The 19,809-nt window shown below is 44.8% G+C and overlaps 1 protein-coding gene across 1 annotated transcript in view; it reads right to left on the bottom strand.

Annotated features, from left to right (window-relative positions):
* Positions 1-9,810: 9,810 nt before the first annotated feature.
* The window catches only part of HS3ST2 (heparan sulfate-glucosamine 3-sulfotransferase 2), a 94,229-nt gene continuing 84,230 nt past the window's right edge, over positions 9,811-19,809 (bottom strand). Inside the window, exon 2 of the mRNA XM_036826310.1 lies at positions 9,811-11,188. Within this exon, the coding sequence (XP_036682205.1) occupies positions 10,570-11,188 (619 nt within the window). The 3' untranslated portion in view covers positions 9,811-10,569. The remainder of the gene's footprint in view (positions 11,189-19,809) is intronic.

Below are 19,809 nucleotides of genomic sequence, written 5' to 3'. Positions count from 1 at the left end.
GAACAGACCCACCTACCCAGATGACTACTTGATGCCAATCTGTGGGGAGAGGGAAGAAGAAAGAGACAAAAACTAGGATTTTGATAAATTAGCTAAACCCACCCAATCAAGAAATATGGACCAGTGACTACGCCCAACAACCAGGTAAATTCTTACCCCTCTGGGAAGAGGAGAAAGGATAGACGAGAATCTAAGGGTGTTTTGTGAAAATCCCTTCTCTTTGAAACCAGAGAAATGGGGGAAAAACATCCCCTCATAGCAATAGTTGTGCTTTTGTATTTTAATTAATCAGGGTTAGTGGAGCTGATTCTCCATGTGTGATAGAAACAAAAGGTTTCCTTTTAAAATAAATTTACGTGAACAAAAAGGAGATGATTAAAAGAAAAAGATTAAGGTAATAATAGTACAGGTAATATGTGGATATATGAAAAATTGTAAAGATGATGCTCAAATGTCTAATGTTTGGGAAACACTGGTCCAATTAATATTCCCCGAAATCTCAATGCCACATTTCATATTCACAAACTGCAGATCAGGGTCGGTCTCTCATCCTAATGTTCTCCTAAGGCAGCTTTAGCTCAGTTATTTGACCATTGATCATGGCTTGATTGTTTCATTCAATAGAGAGTGGTTAGAACGAATAAACCAATACCCTTGATATATTATCAGCTTTGATTTCATATATATATACATCATTTTTGGGTCAAGTTATATGATCTTAATAGTATTGATCCCAGGCTTTTAATTCCCTCTCCCCTCTCCCTCCCTCTCTCTCTCTCTCATTTTTTCTAAATTCACTGTGAGAATAAGAGTAGGTAGAATAGCAAATTCTTTTTTTAATGGCATAAAATAAGACTGTGTCCTTCAATAATTTGATGCAGTTTCTAAGTGAACTAGAAGCATGTCCTACTGCCACAGGAAACAAGGAGACCAGTATACTTTCATGCCTTGGATGTCAAGGTTACATTCACTGGTTCCAGGAGACAATAGAAAACAGCCAAACCTGTTGGCTAAATGGTGCCAGGTAGAACGAGCTAAATGTGAATTATGCCAAAAAGAAAACCTGCATTTGGCAAAAAAAAAATCTTGACATCCAAATGGGAAACATTAAATTATCCTACTCAAAAGGTTCATTCACTTGGTTACCTGGGCGCCATTTTGCTGCCAAATTTTCCCAACATGTTAATTGCTGTACACTTGTACACTCAAAATTGAAAGCAGTTTCCAAATATGTTTATATGAGGGGTGACAGCTCTCCCCACTAAAAAAGTCCCTTAGAGAAAATGGAGTCTTATATCTGAGTCCTTAAAATGTATCTAATTCAAAGGGCATTCTCTAAATAACTTTATTTTGAACCATGAGGACACCATGAGGACTCACTTATCCTAAATGCTAACTTAGGATATTCATATAGATCACTGGATGGACTTGGTAACAGAAAAGGCAGAGAAATTTAACACTAATTCAGTCGTTATTCCTTGAGATGTGAACTCACAGTGCAAGTTTGGACATAAACAAGCCATTGGAAGGTCATCTTAAATGAGATGTTAAGTGATTATGTTGACGGGATCATGACTTCATGTGTCCTGGGAATGGATACATGGAACTGGAAGGCTGCCATGGTAGAGAACTGTTAGATTAACTCAAACAAGGTCCTGATGCCAAAGATTAATGAGAAGAATTTAAATAATATCATTTCATGAAGATGCAAGAAGGGGAACAATTAAATCCTTATAATTAAATCCTTATAATTGTCCAGATAATGTGATTTTAAATTCATCTGAGGATCTACAATAAACGAGACACTACAAGTAGATAACTATTCCCTTTAAATTTCTAAAAGTTTACATTAGGTCGAACCATATGAGATTGCCATTTTTGCAGGTTAAAACAGCTGAATGTTGGCAATTTCACATGGTTCAACTTCATAAACTCAAGTTGGCAATACACACAAAAAGATATTATTGGGAAAATGATGGGTCACCCTAGCTGTGGGGTCACCTTATGTGCAGGTGTGTACACTTCAAGGTGAAAGTGGAACACTGGAATTTTCTAACTGCGGAATCTTCAAGGTTAGGGTCATGATGATATTTAGTAGATTTATTGAATTTTTCATTAACGGAGGACCATTTGGGGAGACAAACTGTTGGCTTCGTCAGTAGTTACTCCAATAACCCTCCTCTTTTTAGAATAATCAAGATTTTAGTTGTTTTCATTATAAATTATCATTTTTGTTCACTATTTGCCCAGTTTCTTTATTAGAAGGTCTACTTTCACGTGAAGTCATGGAATACTTATTTCATGTGCTCACTAGTGACATCGGTGGTGAATCATTTGCCCACAACTAATGCCAAAATCAGGTGGCTGATGCTCTAGGAAGGATAAGATCACAATTATTCCTTCTCAGAATTCTCCAGGCTTTATTTATCCCTCTATCCATTGGGACCAGCCATCATTTGCAATTCTGCACAATATCACCTTGATCCCCCATAGAATCCCCTTAATAGACTCATCATTCTTACTATTTCGTGTTTATCATCACTTTATGTAAGAAAGACAAATAAGTGGATATTCCAGGAGTTCCTGTAAAAGGAATTATCAAGGATACATTATGTTGACCTCCAGCTCCCATGTAAAGATCGCCCTCAGGAAACTGATTCTCTCTCCTTTGGGCTCACATTAGGTCGTAGGAAGCACATCACCCATCAGTTGTCCTCTTTGCCTTGACTCTTTGGAAACTCAGAGCCACGCTTGAGTTCAATCAAAGTGGAACATTTATCACATACATTTCTTTTATTTTTAATGAGATACTATGAATATTTATATTGATAAAAGGCATAATCCACATATAGTTACAAATATTGTAAATCAAACAACATAGCATTTGAAGTTGAAGTGCGAGGGGCCCCTTGGGGCATCTGTTTATCCACCTGAATTCGTTCTTCAGCTCTCCAGTGCTGGGCAATGGGAGGTGGGGTGAGAGGAAGAGATTACGTATGTCTCCCATAGAAGGCATCCAAGCTGACTAATGGCCCATCTTACCCTGGAAAAAGAGTGGGCATCCATTTCTGCCCTTTGTATTGGGTAAGCAGGTGTGGGGTACACTCTGAATTTGTGGAAAAACTGAGAGTAGCCCTTGAACTGGGATGTGGTGTAGATGGGCCCAGCGTCCAATCTAGTGACCAGAATTTAGCCCAGTGCCCTTAATCCTTGTTCCCAGTTGCCCCAACCTAGAAAAACACATTCCTGGGCATTTCAGGCTGGCGTATAACACTCTTTTCCGAAGAATGAATTCCTCCTCATCCTTTAAGACATGGCTCCATTGTCACTTCCTCCAGGAAAGTTCCCGTTCCCTTCCCTGTGCCCCTCATCACCAAGTTTCAGTTTATTACATTACAGAGTAATTGTTTGTTTATGTGACTCTCATTCTCATTAGTCTGGGAGCTCTGTGAGGGGAACAGGAAAAAAGGTTCACACAATTGTGTATCCTCCGTGTCCGGCTAGTCAGCCTAAATTGTTCAGTAAATATATGCAGAACGAATGAAATCGCATTGATTCCTATTTTTTTGTATTTCATCTAGTAGTTTCTTCACCAAATTTGAGGACCAGACCTCATAACTTCCTTCTCATTCCTGGGAGATGTAATGTCATTGCACCTGCAGTGTCTAATAAACAAGCTGAGCTTTATGCAATAGGTGGTGAGATTTGTTATAAGTGGAAGGAGCTCCCTGTCCTTTTTCATGAAGTCCTCTCTGATTGTGTTATGTTTCCTCCTTTACACTGCCCTCCACCCTGCATTCGCTCCAATTATTGCCCTGGACTTATTTGCTCACATCTCTCTTGTGTGGGTTACTCCAGGACAGTGTCCATACTGCAGCAATCAAGGGTGTGGCCTTGGCACATATACACAATGGAATATTACTCAGCCATAAAAAAAATGAAATTGAGTTATTTGTAGTGAGGTGGATGGACCTAGAGGCTGTCATGCATAGTGAAGTCAGTTAGAAAGAGAAAAACAAATACTGTATGCTAACGCATATACATGGAACCTAAAAATATGGTACTGATGGACCTAGAGGCAGAGCAGGAATAAAGACGCAGACGTAGAGAATGGACTTGAGGATATAGGGAGGGGGAAGGGAAAGCTGGGACTAATTGAGAGAGTGGCATGGACATATATACACTACCAAATGTAAAATAGATAGCTAGTGGGAAGCAGCTGCACCGCTCAAGGAGATCAACTCCGTGCTTTGTGACCACCTAGAGGGGTGGGATAGGGAGGGTGGGAGGGAGACGCAAGAGGGAGGAGATATGGGGATATATGTATACGTATAGTTGATTCACCTTGTTATACAGCAGAAACTAACATACCATTGTAAAGCAATTATACTCCAATAAAGATGTTTAAAAAAAAGGGCCGGGGTGTGACCTTGAGAGGAACGCCTGGTCTGGATCCTGGCTCTACTACTTGTGTGAACTTGCCTTTCTCCACTTTTTTCAGCCTCAGTTTCCTCACCTCAAAAATAGGGGTAATATCAGTTACCACTTTTGAATGTGATTCTCAACTCTTCACATGGATTAACTTGTCTAATCCTCATAAGGCCACTATGATGTTGGTACTGTAATTAGCACCCCTGTTTTACAGATGAGGAAACTGAGGCACAGAGAGCATAAAATAACTGGCCCAAGATCCCAGAGTAAGAGAGCAGTGAGTTAGAGTCAGAACTCAGGCAGCCCATGTTTGTAACCACCACACCCATCTGCCCTGTGTTCACTGGACTTTGAAATAGGACTTGCTTTGTAGGGTTGATAAGATATGGAAAGCCCAGCAGCCGACACAGAAAAAGCATTCAACAAAGGTTATGTGTTGTGACCTCCATACTCTCCTTTTGCAAACACTCAGTACATGTTGACTAGTTTTGAGTGTTAATAAGTGTGTATGAGGATATAGGAAAGAGACAGACACACACATACAAGAAGACACAAACCCACACATAAGCATGCATCCTCAGACACATGCGTGCACAGACCAGAGGGACTGAATGTGGAGTGTGGGGAGTCAGTACGCATCACGACACCAGTAGGGATGCGGGAGCGCCTCAAAGACAGGGCAGGAAGCTGGGAGAATAGAAAGCATCCCGAATGTCTCAGTGCTACTTGCAGGTGCATTCAGGGCCAGGGAATCTCAGTGAATGCGAGGAATGGCCGTCAGGACTGCCACGCGTGATGGTGCAGTCTGTGCCCTACACAAAGATGTCAGCTGGGAGTGGCAGGGGGCGTGGAGGCTGATGTCCAGCCTGCACTCTGTCTGCTATAGTGTGTCCCCCAAGGCTGTGTGCATCCCCAAGGGGCACCCTTTCTGTTTATCCGCCAAGAGGGAGTGCCCTTTCCTAACTCTCACAATGGTGCTGTATAGGCTAATAATGGCAGTAAAGACCCCAAGAGACCTAAGAGATCCCAGGAAAAGGTAGAGCTTATGGACAGCACCCTTTCTTGGGGTTAAGCAGTGGGGTTATGCGTTCAGGGTACAGAGCCCCAGTAGTTCATTCATTTACTCAAATAATAATTAAGTACCTACTGTACGCTGGGCACTGTGCTGAGGAAGATGGACACGGTCTCTTCTTTCCTGGAGCTTACAGACCCAGGGGGGAGAAAGATATCAACCAGTAAACTCACATATAATGCCAGATAGCGGTAAGTGCCATAATGGAAGGAAAGCAGAATCACAAGACTGAGAACGACAGGGGGAAGGGAAGACAACTCTAGGTAGATATTTGAGCTGAGAACTGGATGATGAGAAGGAGCCAGCCATGCTATCTCGGGGATCAGCTCTTTAGGAAGACTAAGCTGCTTTTGGAGTTCAGGGTAAGATCAGAGTGGTAGGTACGGCAAACGGTCAGAACCAAAGAAAACCTAAGAGAAGACTGGACCCAGGGTCTAGGCCAGCAGGAGCAGAACACTGGGACAATTTTGGCCTGAGGGCAATAAGGACACCAGGGAATTTACCACCCAAACTGGGGCCCTGCTGAGTGTGGAAGGGGCAGTGTCAATAATTTCTCCAGGACATCAGGTATACACTGGATCTGTCCTGGGAAAACCAGGGTGAATGATCACGCTACCCTGGGCGTAATGGGTATTGAGTTTATTGGGCCAAAATCTTTGCAGCTCATCAGTTTAGACTCAGCCACTTGCTCCTGGGTTGTGAGAGTGACTTAATTCCTAGGCACATTGGAAGAGATAGGATGGAGGAAACTGCTACGAGCTTGGTTCTATTAGAGCTGCGGTGGATCTAAGCTGAGAGGAGTGGTAGGTTCCACTGCCAGGAACCAAATAAGTGAAAATAAAGGGAATACAAGTGAGCACCTACTATGTGTCAGGCACGTGCTTTCTCACCTAAGACTCACAACAAACCCCTTATCATAGGTAAAATTTCTGTCCCAGTTTACTAATGATAAAACTAGCTCTAAGAAGTTGACAATCTGACCAAGATCATATAGGTAGGAAAGAGCAGAGGTAGGATTCAAACTCAGACCTACTGGGCTCCCAATGATATATTGTCTTTAGACAGAGGCAGGGAAAGCAAGGCTGACACAGGTGTAGGCACATTCGGATAGGCTCAGAGAAACACACTTACAGAGCGACACTCAGACGCAAGAGATCCAGACACAGCTGGAAGCTTTGATGTGTGGGTAAGGTTCTGTGCCCCGTACAGCTAGGTGTCCCCCAATATCTGCTCTCCCCTGCTTCTACAGAATGCCCCAGTTTTAGCCGAACCCTGTGCCACCAAAATGACAGATTATATTTCCCTACTCCCCTCGCATCTAAGAGTTCTACCCAAGGTGATGTGAGCAAAAATAGTACCACTATCCTCACACAAGCCTAGGGGGCACTGTTCACAATATGAGGAATATGTGAGTGAAAAGGATGTTGCAATCTTGACTGGAAGAGGTTTGTTCTGCCCATTCTCCCTTTTGCTCCCAGGAGACTGAATATTTGAAAGGAAAACGGCCAGACCATATATGACAACAGAACTCTGACCCATACCCCTGCAGCAACTGGCCTGGAATGGTCAGGACCTGCTCAATGACTGTCAGCTGTCCTACTTTTATGTCCCTGCTTCTAACTGAGGACCCACCAGAGAAAGTCAAGTATGCCCACAAAACAATCACATAGGATGCCCGCTTCTAGCTAGCCCACCTCCAGCTTCGCGGAGCCAATAACCACCTTCAGGGCACACCTGAAGAGTCAGGATGCTCTGTGTGTTCTCTTTTGGGCAATCTCCACTGATTTCTACACTTCCTTCCTGCTGGTGAGTATGGAATGAGCCATCGTGAATTGTGAGCTCCAGGATGGAAGGAACCTGAATCTCCGGTAGTTTGGAATCACCGTGCACCCTGGACTGTTAGTGAGAGAGAAGAACGCTTCACACATACACACACACACACACACACACACACACACACACTCAGGTCCAGAGGAGACTTTTTTGTCCCAGATTGAATAGTCAGACCTCATCTATTTAAACCATACTAATTTGGAACTTGTGCAAGTTTGCCCTTGGGCAGCTGGGGGGAAAGGGTACTTTTGCACTGGATTAAAAATCAGAGGTTGCTGAGCAGACTCATGTATACACCTGATTTCACCCGTTTAAACTAGGATTTTTAAGGTACTTTAGCATCTTTCATTTGCATATGATGATTGGTATGCTAATTACAATAGACTCTGACCTATTCATTAATACTTAGAGGCTACTTAGTCTGGGAGGTCTGTGAATGCTTATAATGCAAAGGAATAAAGCTGCATTTGTGCACACAAAATTCAGAATTTTCATCAATTCTAACCGGATTCTCCCTGATCAGGATAAACAAGCAAATTTCACTGACTCTTTCTTGGGTATTTCCTTTGTGTCCCAATGTAGTTCTATCACCCTCTGGATACAACCTCGGCCACCGTGTGGCCCAGGATCACAGGACACCAAATACTTTTGGATGGGGAATTTATAAGGACAATTCATTAATGTCCACATACAACTCATCACCAGAGATTCAGGGCTCAGCTTCTGGGAGGTAGCAGCTCCCATTGGCCTCTGTGTCCCTTCTCCATGCCCATGGGGGATGCACAGAGGGGGCAGACTCCCAGAACTGGATTCTTGGTACAATGTTCTCACTCATTTGATCTCCTAAGATGCTTGGGGTGGAAAGATGGGTTAAGACACAGAGCCAATATCTTATGTTTGTAAGTCTTGTAAGTCAGACTCTTATTTTCAGGAAGCTTCCATGATGCCTGACAGAGCAGACAAAGGCAAAGTGGCCCCTGGAGGTTCAGCAATCCTTCCCAGCTACCTGTGGGTCCTATGGAGCTATCTGGGAAGTGTCCCAGAAGTGCAGTTCCATGGGACATTCCTGTTTCTGCCACCAGACCTCCAACATCCATCCACACACTCACACATTCATCCATCAAACACTTGCTGTGTGCCTACTACATGTCAGCAAGATACAATCTTGACTCAGGGAGTTCACGGTCTATGGTCAAGACAGGCGTTTACACAAATGATACTCTAGTGTGATAAAAGCTGGAACTGAGATGCATACAAACTACCAAGTGCAGAAGAGTGAGCAGATAACTCAGCTTGGTTGGGGAAGACTTCACAAATATCAAGCCAGCGACAATTGAGTGAAGTCTTACAGGAGCAGGGGTTTCCATTAGCTGGAGACACGTGGGGGGAAGCATTCCAAGAAAGGCATGGAGACAGAAAAGGATCAAGAAAAGACATGTAGTTCTGTAAGACTGGGTGAGGGAGGAGAAGTGCATAATCCCCAAACTGACATTGGGGTTGTTTTGGGCACCATGCTGGAGGATTCGGACTTTACTCTGAGGCCATGGTACACACTCAAAGCAGGGCTGTGAACGCAAATGCCTACAGGGTCAGGCAGATGACGAGGGGGGCCAGGTGGGAATTGAAAAACCGAGGAGTGCAGGTCCCATCCGAAGGTGACAGCCATTGTCGCCGTGCTGGAGCACAGGCTCACTGTGGCCAAGTCTCTATGTCATACTGGCTGAAGTAAGTCAGACAGAGAAAGACAGATATCATATGATATCGCTTATATGTGGAATCTAAAAAAATAGTACAAATGAACTTTTTTACAAAACAGGAATAGAGTCACAGATGTAGAAAACAAACTTATGGTTAGCGGGGGGAGGGGAGGAGGGATAAATTGGGAGATTGGGATTGACATATACACACTACTATATATAAAATAAATTAACGAATAAGGACCTACTGTATAGCCCAGGGAACTCTACTCAATACTCTGTAATGACCTATATGGGAAAAGAATGTAAAAAAGAGTGGCTATATGTATACGTATAACTGATTCACTTTACTGTACAGCAGAAACTAACACAACAATGTAAATCAATTATACTCTAATAAAAATTTTAAAAATGGAAGCTGGAAATCCATATTTTTATATGAACACTACCAAGTTTTAAATGTTGGAAATTATTTCAAAACATCATGCTGGCCAAGCAAAAACATGTCTGATGTCCTATCAGCCTCTAGTTTGGCTTCACTTCAGACGTAAAGCTTAAACAGAGAGCTGACACCATCAGACTATGTTTCAGAAAGAGGATGTCCCCACTGACCTCCCCAGCCTTTGCCAGCAAGGGCCCCTTCTCCCTCCTCCACCCCCTTGCTTCTTCCCTCACTGCCCTCCCAGACCATCCCCAGTGCAGCCCCATCTTGCTTGGCGGAGCTGGATGAATGCGCCGTGCTCCAGGCCTGACTTACAGAGAAAGCCCAGCCATGAGGACACGAGAGAGCCGTATTTATTTCACATGGACAAGCGTGATTCTGTCGCATGCTGAACATGAAAGCTCGCGTGAGGAAAGTACCCGTAACAGCAGAATTATGTGCTTTTGTCCACAGGGAGCAGGGAGAGTCACAGAGTGGTTTTCAAAGACAGTTCAAGCAGATTTGAGACCACAGGCTTTAAAATCACTGGTTTATTTCATCAGCGAAGGGTCTGTCTCCTAGGAGTGGCCAGGGGGACACTTCCAGCTCTGTAATCTCGCCACGAGCTGCTAAGGTCAGGAGGACGAGGCTGGTCCCCCATCCATCACCCAGGGTGGCTCGGAGACTTAAGCTGAGAGGGGAGGTACATGCCACTCGAAATTAACAAACCCACTCCGGGGTGGACGGTGACAGGGACAGACTGCTGTGTTCATAGCAACAGACCATCATCCCTTATAATATGTATCGTAATTGGAAGATGCACTCCCACTCTTCCTAAAGCAATTTCCCAAGGCCTCTTAAGGGCTGAAGGGAAACCATTCAGAATTGACCAGACATGCCAGAAGCAGACCAGCTTTGCATGGACAGACTGGGAGGGCTAGTGGCAGGGACCCCTCTGGTCCCTTGGCCTTAGCTGGGCTCCCCGGTTCCAGGATGATGAAATCTGAGATGGGAACAGGGGTTGGAGCCTGGGTTCCCTGGGGGCAGAGGGTCAAGGGCTCTCAGGGCAAACCTCGTGGAAGAGACAAGTGGAAGAGCCCTTGCATCTCGTTGGCTCATTCCCACCTGAAGTCCTGCCCAACAGTTTCATAAAATTTAATATTATAAGGTCTATAAAATTCCCGGAGCTGGTCTATCACTTCCGGATCGATCTGTACATGAGTTCTGCCTTTCGATTTGCCCAGGCATCGAGGCAGGAGGCTCGATTCTGTTTTTTTCAAGCAAGGGAATCCTTTGGTCTTGTTGAAGTAGAAGTGCTTGTCCGTGATGAGCCTCTTAATGCCCAGGAAGTCCTGGACCCGCCCCATCTCACCGGCGGGGTCAGTGATGAGCCGCTCGCCGCTGACGAAGTGGATCTGGGCCAGCGGGAAGTAGCGCAGCCAGCTCTCCAGGTGCAGCGCGTACATGCCTATGCGGATGGCGTTCCAGGACACATCCACCAGGCCCAGCGTGCGGTTGCGGAAGGAGAGGCCCTCGAAGGTAGGGATGTCCGGCTTCTTGGAGAGCGTCTGCGTGTAATCGGAGATGGCGCGGGTCACGGGGTTCCGCACGACCACTATCAGCTTGGTGTCTCGGGACATGTTGAAGATCCGGCGAGGGGCCTCTTGAGTGACGAAATAGCTGGGGGTCTTCTCCAGTGTGATCTGGCTCTCGAGGGTCCGGGGCATCAGGCTCCTGCGGGGCAGAAACGCACATGATCAGCCAGGGCTCTGCTGGGGGCTTGGAGGAGATACTTCCCTCCACCCAGCTCCCTAGTGAAGCACCCGCCCCTCACCAACGGGACATTTGAGGCTCACCTGCTCTCATCTGATGAAGAACCCACTTTAACTCTTGTTGACTGTTTTTTTTAGGTCTTTAACAGTTTGCTTTAAGACAAGAACCAACCTAAATGTCCATCAGTGTGAAATAAATAAATGATGGAATAGCCAATTAATAGAGTTAGGTAGATCTGCGTGTACTGTTATGGAATGATTTCCAAGATTTAGTGCTTAAATGAAAAAAAGCAAGATACAACTTGTTTATCTCAGGAAAGATACCAAGAAACCAATAAAAGTAATTGCTTCTGGGGAGGGGACTTGAGTGGGAGCAGAGCAAGGAGGTCAGGGATAAATGAGAATTACTTTTTATTGTGCAATCTTTTACGCTGCTTGAAATTTTTATTGTGTTTGTTACATATTCAAAAAATACAAAGGAAGCCACCGAATATTGTTCTAGCAAAAGATACTTCTCTAAATATATTAAGAAAATCTTTTGCGGGGAGGAAGGGCATGCTTTGTAGGAATAACATGTGTTTTAGAAATGAGTTCTGATGTCTTTTCCTCCTTGGTATAAGACTGAAGAAACACAGAACTGCAGGCTAGTTGGGACCTCAGTCAGAAGCCCTAATGCAACCTCTTGCTCCCTTACTTTTTTAGTTTCCTGGTTCTGCTTAAGGTTTAAGGGAGGATGGTGGGAAACGCTAATGTCTCTTTCTCAGGTGTGTCTCTTTCAGGCCTTTGTGAAAGGGAACACCTCTGGCTCCCAGTCACTACATTTTTCTTAAATAAAATTAAAATTTTGTTTTTATTTTTGGCTGCGTTGGGTCTTCGTTGCTGGGCGCCGGCTTTGTCTAGTTGCGGTGCGCGGGCTTCTCATTGTGGTGGCTTCTCTTGTTGCGGAGCACGGGCTCTAGGCGCGTGGGCTTCAGTAGTTGTGGCTCGCGGGCTCTAGAGCGCAGGCTCAGTAGTCGTGGCGCGCGGGCTTAGTTGCTCCACGGCATGTGGGATCTTCCCGGACCAGGGCTCGAACCCGCGTCCCCTGCCTTGGCAGGTGGATTCTTAGCCACTGTGCCACCAGGGAAGTCTGCTACTTCTTTCTGAAGGTTGTGTTTTACCCTTAACTAGTTTTTCTTAATCCTGGCTGTTCATTAGATCACCCAAGAAAGTTAAAAAAAAAAACCCACAAATGTCTGAGCCCCATCCTAGAGCAACTGATTAAAAATATTTGGGGGTGGGTTCCTTTGTGAAGCTACTCAGATGATTCCAATGTGAAGGTAGGGGTGAGAACCACCAACACAGCATCCTTCCCCCACTCTTAACACTACGGCTTCCCAACACCCACAGAATGCATCTTCACAGTCCTCTGGAATAGAGGCGCCTGGTACCTGGTCTTCTTCGTCCCAGCCCCTATCGTCATCTCTCTTCAGTAACCTGGCCTTACAGTTCTTTGACCAAATATCTCCTTTTTCTCTTCCTTTTAGCAACTCTTTCTCATGGCCATACCTTAGGTCTTGTCCTTGGGATTGCCCTAATTCTGAAAAGGTTCACACTGAAATTCCACTCTAGGACTATGTTGTGGGTTGAATGATGATCCTCCAAAAGATACCTCCACCCAGAACCTATGAATGTGACCTTATTTGGAAAAAGAGTCTTTGCAGATGGAAGTAAGTTAAGGATCTCAAGATGAGGTCATCCTGGATTAGGGTTCCTTGTAAGGAATATCCTTAGAAAAGAAGAGAAGGAGAGAAGAGATACACAGAGAAGGAGGCAATGCGATGATGAAGACAGAGCACGTAGTGATACGTCTACAAGCCAAGAAACGACACGCATTGTTGGCAGCCTCCAGAAGCCAGGAGAGAAGCATGGAGCAGATTCTTGCTCAGAGCCTCCAGGAGGAACCAACCCTGCTGACAATTTGGTTTCAGAATTCTGGCCTCTAAAACTGTGAAAGAATAAATCTCCATTGTTTTAAGACAGCCATTTTGTGGTCATTTGTTATGGCGGCCACAGGAAACAAACACAGACTACAACCTTCTTTCTTTCTACCTTTACCACGGTTTCAAATTCATTATATTGATACCCGATCTTCAGATTCATCTGTGATATTCTTGATTTCACTTTCTTCTAAACCTTCTCTGGACCCAGTGAACAATCATTTCAATAGCATCATCTTCACATCTAACCCTAACCCTAACCCTAACCACCATCGCCATCATTATCATCATTAATTTCTTTGTAATACTTGCTCTTCCAATCTCTAATAATGCATCTTTCCAACTTTTCATCCTTTCTAATTCTGTCTTTGGGTTGCCAAAAAGCAGTAGAGAAAATTGCTGATCCTGACAAAGGATTGCTTCTCCTTTATATATTTATTAATTCTAGCTTAAATTGAGCCCTCAACACTGCTCAATAATCTTTTATATTTGTCTTTACAGCACCCCATCATTCCTCATAGTAAGTGTTCCAAATTCTCACCATAAACTCTCAACCATACTCAACCACCCTAACACACAACTAGTCTCTCACTACTCTAGAAAAGGATAAGCTTCCACACCTCCACTCCTTCAGTCTTCCTCTCCTTCACCTTGAAAGTGACTATTATCCATCCTGAACCCCTCCCACTAATCTCAGAAGACAAGGTAGGCAAGGGCTCACCTGCCTACCTGTGCTGTCAGATCCCTTCCCCTACTGCCTTCCCTGCAAATCTACCCATTATCCCCTTGAATCTTCAAATTCTCTTTGCAGCTGATAAGCTGATATGACTGATATTTTGCTTCTAGGCCCAGAGTCTATAATGCACCCTTATGGGTTGAAACTTTTAAAGTATTTATTAGTACTGAGAAGGCCATTTTTTAAGTTGGATATCATTCTTGGCAAATAATCACAGGTGTACTTGAATAGAATTCTTTGGCTGGATTTTCTTAGACATCTGCCTGTAATATTTTACGACCTTGGCATACATTGTAATGAGGTTTTGGCCTTTATGACGAGAGTAGATGAAATTACATATATGTGACAGTGCATTTAAACTTAAGGACTTTCCAAACTTTATGGGGGTTATTGATATCAACATACAAAAAGTTGACCTGATAAGCCATTAAACAGATTTCTTCACAATATCCTTTTTTAAAAAATGTTTATTTATTATTTATTTATGTATTTTATTTATTTTTGGCCGCATCGGGTCTTAGTTGCAGCACGCGGGATCTTCATTGAGGCATGCGGGATCTTTTGTTGCGGTGTACGGGCTCTTTGTTGTGGTGCGCAGGCTTCTCTCTAGTTGTGGCGCGCGGGTTTCTCTCTAGTTGTGGTGCACAGGGCGCATGGGCTCTGTAGTTGTGACATGCAGGCTTAGTTGCCCCGTGGCATGTGGGATCTTAGTTCCCTGACCAGGGGTTGAACCCAAGTGCCCTGAATTGTAAGGCAGATTCTTTACCACTGGACCATCAAGGAAGTCCCTCTTTTTTTTTTTTTTTTAGAAAGGAATGTGTTGGATTTGAGGCTGATGCTTTTTTTTTTTTTTTTTATTTATTTATTTTATTTTTACTTTTGGCTGTGTTGGGTCTTCATTTCTGTGCGAGGGCTTTCTCTAGTTGTGGCAAGCGGGGGCCACTCTTCATCGCGGTGCGCGGGCCTCTCACTATCGCGGCCTCTCTTGTTGCGGAGCACAGGCTCCAGACGCGCAGGCTCAGTAGTTGTGGCTCACGGGCTTAGTTGCTCCACGGCATGTGGGATCTTTCCAGACCAGGGCTCGAACCCGTGTCCCCTGCATTGGCAGGCAGATTCTCAACCACTGCGCCACCAGGGAAGCCCGGAAGTCCCTCTTTGCAATATCCTTTAATACGCTAAAGAACATCCAAGAGAGAAATTGAAGGTGCAGCATTTCCAAAGCTTATCTGGCCAAGGAGCTGTGAACTTTTGCCAGGAGCACCAATTGACACCTCTTTCTGTTACCAGTTTGGGAAATTCTGACCAATTCCAGTGATCGTCAGAGTGTCACATCATTCCCCCAGCTGTGAACTGAGGTGAAGTTCCACCCTTCTAATTCCTAATTGGCATATCAGCTACAAAACCAAATTACAAATACTAAGGAAGATACAAACACCAGACTGTAAATAACATCACACCAAGGTCATCGCGTCGTGAGTCAAACGTGTACTGCAAATTTTCTCTATCCCACCAAAGGACACCCCTATATATTTATTTCTCCTTAGGTCACTGGAATAGAGTACAGGAGGCCTGCAAGATGATAATGCACAAGGAGACCATATGGACACACACCTCCCTGCTCTGTGGTGGGAAGGGGGCATTAGGCTTTTCCTTAAGGCTCATTTTTCCTCCTCATGTCATTGTTCAAATTTTGCTGATTTGTTTCCAGCTGCTAACAAACAGCTGAACTTTTCTCTCACCCTGTAACCCTTTTAAGCTTCAGCGTCTTTTCTTTTCTGTGTAGCTCTGCGAAAATTACTGAAAGAATGGTCTAACCCTCATCGTTTGGACTTACCTCCCATCTGTTATTTTAACCTGCTCAGCAACAATTTCCACCACATCTGGTAACAGCTCCCAAATTTTTTTAAGGAACCACCACTCCTGCTTTAGATAAGATCTTAGCAGGCCAAGGGGAGGGTGCCGTGACTGAAGTTAGGCTAATTAGTGCCAATTGTGTCATAAAGACAAAAATGTATCATAAAGACTGAAAGTGGACTGAATCTTCCAACCAGACACAGAGCATGGAAGAGCCTCCCTATCGATTTCTTTTACCAAATCCCTTCAGCTCTCTGGGTTCTTGCCCTTTCTGAGACCTGGTTTTCCCACTTTCCTCTGTATTCTGTGAGTTACTGCACATCCTTCTAATTTGTTGGTTTGTTTGTTTCTGGACTACTTTAAATTAGTCAGAGTCCGTTTCTGTTGTTTGCAACCCAAGAACTCCAACATGTCTTACGCAACTTGGCTTCCTCTCTGTGGAAGCTACACTCACCCCTACTAGATTATAAACTCCATGAGGGAGGGCAGGTGCACCTTACTTGCATCTACATCTGCAAAGTCTACCACAGCCGTGGCACAAGTAAAGTCTCCATCAGTATTTCTGAGGTTACATGAAGCCAACAACTTAATCCAGTTATGCAGTGAAGCCCTCATCCCTTTTCACATTCTCAACTCTCTCCAAACCACTGGGAATCTTCCCAGGAGTCTATCTCCCACTTGTCTTATTCTACATGATCTTCCTGGATGACCTCATTCCTTCCCCAGCCATTAGCACCGCCCAGGAGCTGTTGACTCCTCACGAGCCTGTAGCTGCAGCTCCAGCTTTCCCACACTCTGGCCTGGAACGTCCAGCTGTCTGTGGACTTGACACCTCACCTCAACAACTGAACTCCCCATTTTCTTTCCAAGCTTACTTCTCTCTTTTGCCTGTTTGTGTAGGTGATATCACTGTGAATCCACTCACAAAGCAGAGAAAACGTCAGAGTCATTCTTGACTCCTTCTCACATCTAATGTCTGTCGTTCTTGTAAGTAAGTTCTCAAGTTTCCGCCTCCCCCTCCTCCAGCACTCATACACCTCAGGCTCTCTGTTCCTCTAACAGATTTCTCTCTGACCTCCATGCTTCTGCTCTCTTCTCCCTTTCAATTTATTCTGCAGTCTGTGTCCACCAGGGAACTGCTTCTCAAGCAAATCCAATCTTGTCAACCATCAGTTATTCTTTTGAAGAAAGCCCACATTCCTTGACCTGGTACTCAAGGCTGCTGCCTACCTTTCCAGAATTTATCTCTTGCCACCTCCTGGCAATCTGATGCTTATACTATGCCGAACACAAAATCCACTCCCCAAACACATCCTGCTCTTACGTATGTTTTGCACTTGCTGAGTTTTTTTTTATTTTTTAAGACTCTTGGTCATCTCTCTTGTCTCTTTCACCCTGGTAAATGTCTACTCATGTTTCCAAGTCCAAAGGAAAAGTCATATCCTCTGTGAACCCTTTCTTGTAATTTCTTGTCACTTCCTGAATCCAACTACTAAGACCTCACCCCATTGTGTAGAACTTACTAGGTGTGCATCCATTTATTTCAACAGATCGTCAGCATCTTGGGTGTGTTTCTCATTCTTTTTTGCCTTCCTAGCACAATACCTGGCATGACATAGGTGCTCAATAAATTGATCAAAGATCCAGTGTCAAAGGTAGGTGCCTATTCAGAGGTTACCTCTAGTCCTCAGAAGTTACCAGTGTTTGCTTTATGAAGCTTGGTCTTTTCTTGGCATTCTGGCCTTGGGCAGAGGAAGGTTCCAGCAGACAGTCCTGGGGCGAGGGGATCTCTGTGCCATTTTAAAAATTTTGTCATGGCCACACATGCTCAGGCTCACAGGCTGAGGGGAATCCAAGCTCTGCTTCAATCAAAACCTCCCAATATAAGAAGGTAAAATGAGATTGAAAGGAACACATCTTGTGCCATTTCTGTTTTGCCATCTGCACTCTGTCCTTTGCCCAAGGCTGCCTCCAATGTTGAAAGAGGACAGGGCTGTGGTCATCTGTAGTGTGGCTGGGAGAGGAGGAGTTGGGGAAGTCAAGCTGGACTCTGGGACCACCTGGAGGGCTTTGGAAATATGTAAATAACCCCACACCAGACTAATTAAATAAGAATCTCTGGGTGGGCACGGAGGCCTTGGTACCTGCGACTTTAAAGCTCCTCAGATGATCCCAGTGGGCCCCCCAGGGCTAAGAACCACGGTTGCGGACTGCATGTTCCTTTAGGCACGTAGCCTTCAATATGGTAGCTCAGGAGTATCACCTGGGGGTGTGCCTTAAAGGGTCCCAGTACATTCAGCTTCAGCGGGTTTGGGGTGCAGCCCAGTAGCCTACATTTTTAACAAGCCCCCTGCCCCAGGACTCATGATCAGAGAAGCTTGGGAAGCACAGCCTTAATAAAACGCACCCTCATAAGTAACATGATGGTGCTCATTACTACCTAAGATGTTATATATTTATTTGATGGATGTCTCTGCCCACCCCTGCCCCCAACCATAGACTGGAAGTTCCAAAAGAAGAGTGTTGGTGTCTGTCTTGTTCATGGCTGTGCTCTCAGCACCTAGGAGATGGCTGGCACTTAGTAGGGGCGTAGTCAATATTTGCTGAAGAGAAAAAATAGAAAGGCAAGGTTTTGGGTCCCAAGTCTGGGAACAACGAGGAAGAAGCATATTTGTGTGTGCCGGTGGAGATGTGTGCACGAAAGTCCGTATTTTATCTTCTCCCGAATGGAAAAATCACAGACTTCTGCAGCCCTTACCGAAAAAGACACACACACACAAAATCCAAACACTCACTTGTCAGCTTGAGGCTCTCTGGAAATGGCATTTTCTGACCCACCCAGTGGGACAGAGGCAGTTCCTGTGGCTCCACTGTCCACAGAGGGACATGATGTGCGGGGCCTCTGAGCAAGGCCGGCACACCCCTGATTATCACTGAGAGAGTTCTCTGGAAGATTTCATTTCCTGCTAAATCTCTACACTCTGTGTATGTGTTCTAAAAGGTCTGGCTGCCTGGGGGACTTCAGTGATTTATTAGCTCCTAGCTGGGCAACCAGGCTCCTTGAAAAAAAAATCATTGCAGTCTCCAGAGGGATAATTAGGAGCGGAAGAGGGGGGAAAAGACTTTCTTGCAAGAAACTGGTTCTTAAAACTAAACCTAGAGGGGTGGGATAGGGAGGGTGGGAGGGAGACGCAAGAGGGAGGAGATATGGGGACATATGTGTATGTATAACTGATTCACTTTGTTATACAGCAGAAATTAACACACCATTGTAAAGCAATTGTACTCCAATAAAGATGTTAAAACAAAACAAAACAAAACTAAACTAAACCTGCTAAACCTGCTCACCCGCTACATGCTGGCTGCGCGCAGGCACAGCACCTGTGAGGGTAGAAATGAGGCCCCACTAGCATCGTGGCAACTCCTCCTTCCAAGTCCACAGCCCCAGATCCTTACATTGATGTGACCCAGGAGGAAACCGCTGAGTCCCAGCCTGAACCCCATCAATAATTCTTCACTGCTCACAGGATAGAGGCCTAAACAGGATTTATGTGGCTCATCTTGATCTGGCCCACAGCCGCCCTGGGCTCTGGCCAGACTGGACTATTCAGGATTCTCCCCCGAAACTGCATTTTTCATGCTAAGGGACCTCTGACATGTTTTGCCCTCTGGGGGAAGCCTCTGTAGCCTATCAGGCAGAACTTCTTCATCTCTCAGCTCTTAGCTCATCATCACCTCCACCAGGGAGCCTTCCCTGACTGTGCCCTTATTATTTCCCCCTTCCCAGGAGTTAGGCAATTTGTTACCCTTGTGATTCCATGGTAGTCACTACAGACACATCCCATTTTTTTTACACATTATCTGCATCTGTCATCACCCTAGATTGTTAGGTCACGGAAGGCAGCGATCACCACTGTCACATCTCTATCAACAAGGTCTGTCCTGTGCTTGGTATGCATTCATGTATTCATTGGACAAGGATTTATTGAGCACCTGCTGTATGCCAGGGTACAA

The sequence above is a fragment of the Balaenoptera musculus genome, chromosome 15 (assembly GCF_009873245.2).
Source record: "Balaenoptera musculus isolate JJ_BM4_2016_0621 chromosome 15, mBalMus1.pri.v3, whole genome shotgun sequence".
Lineage (NCBI taxonomy): Eukaryota > Metazoa > Chordata > Mammalia > Artiodactyla > Balaenopteridae > Balaenoptera > Balaenoptera musculus.
The sequence above is the reverse complement of the archived record's forward strand: the minus strand, read 5'-3'. Positions and strand labels throughout refer to the sequence as shown.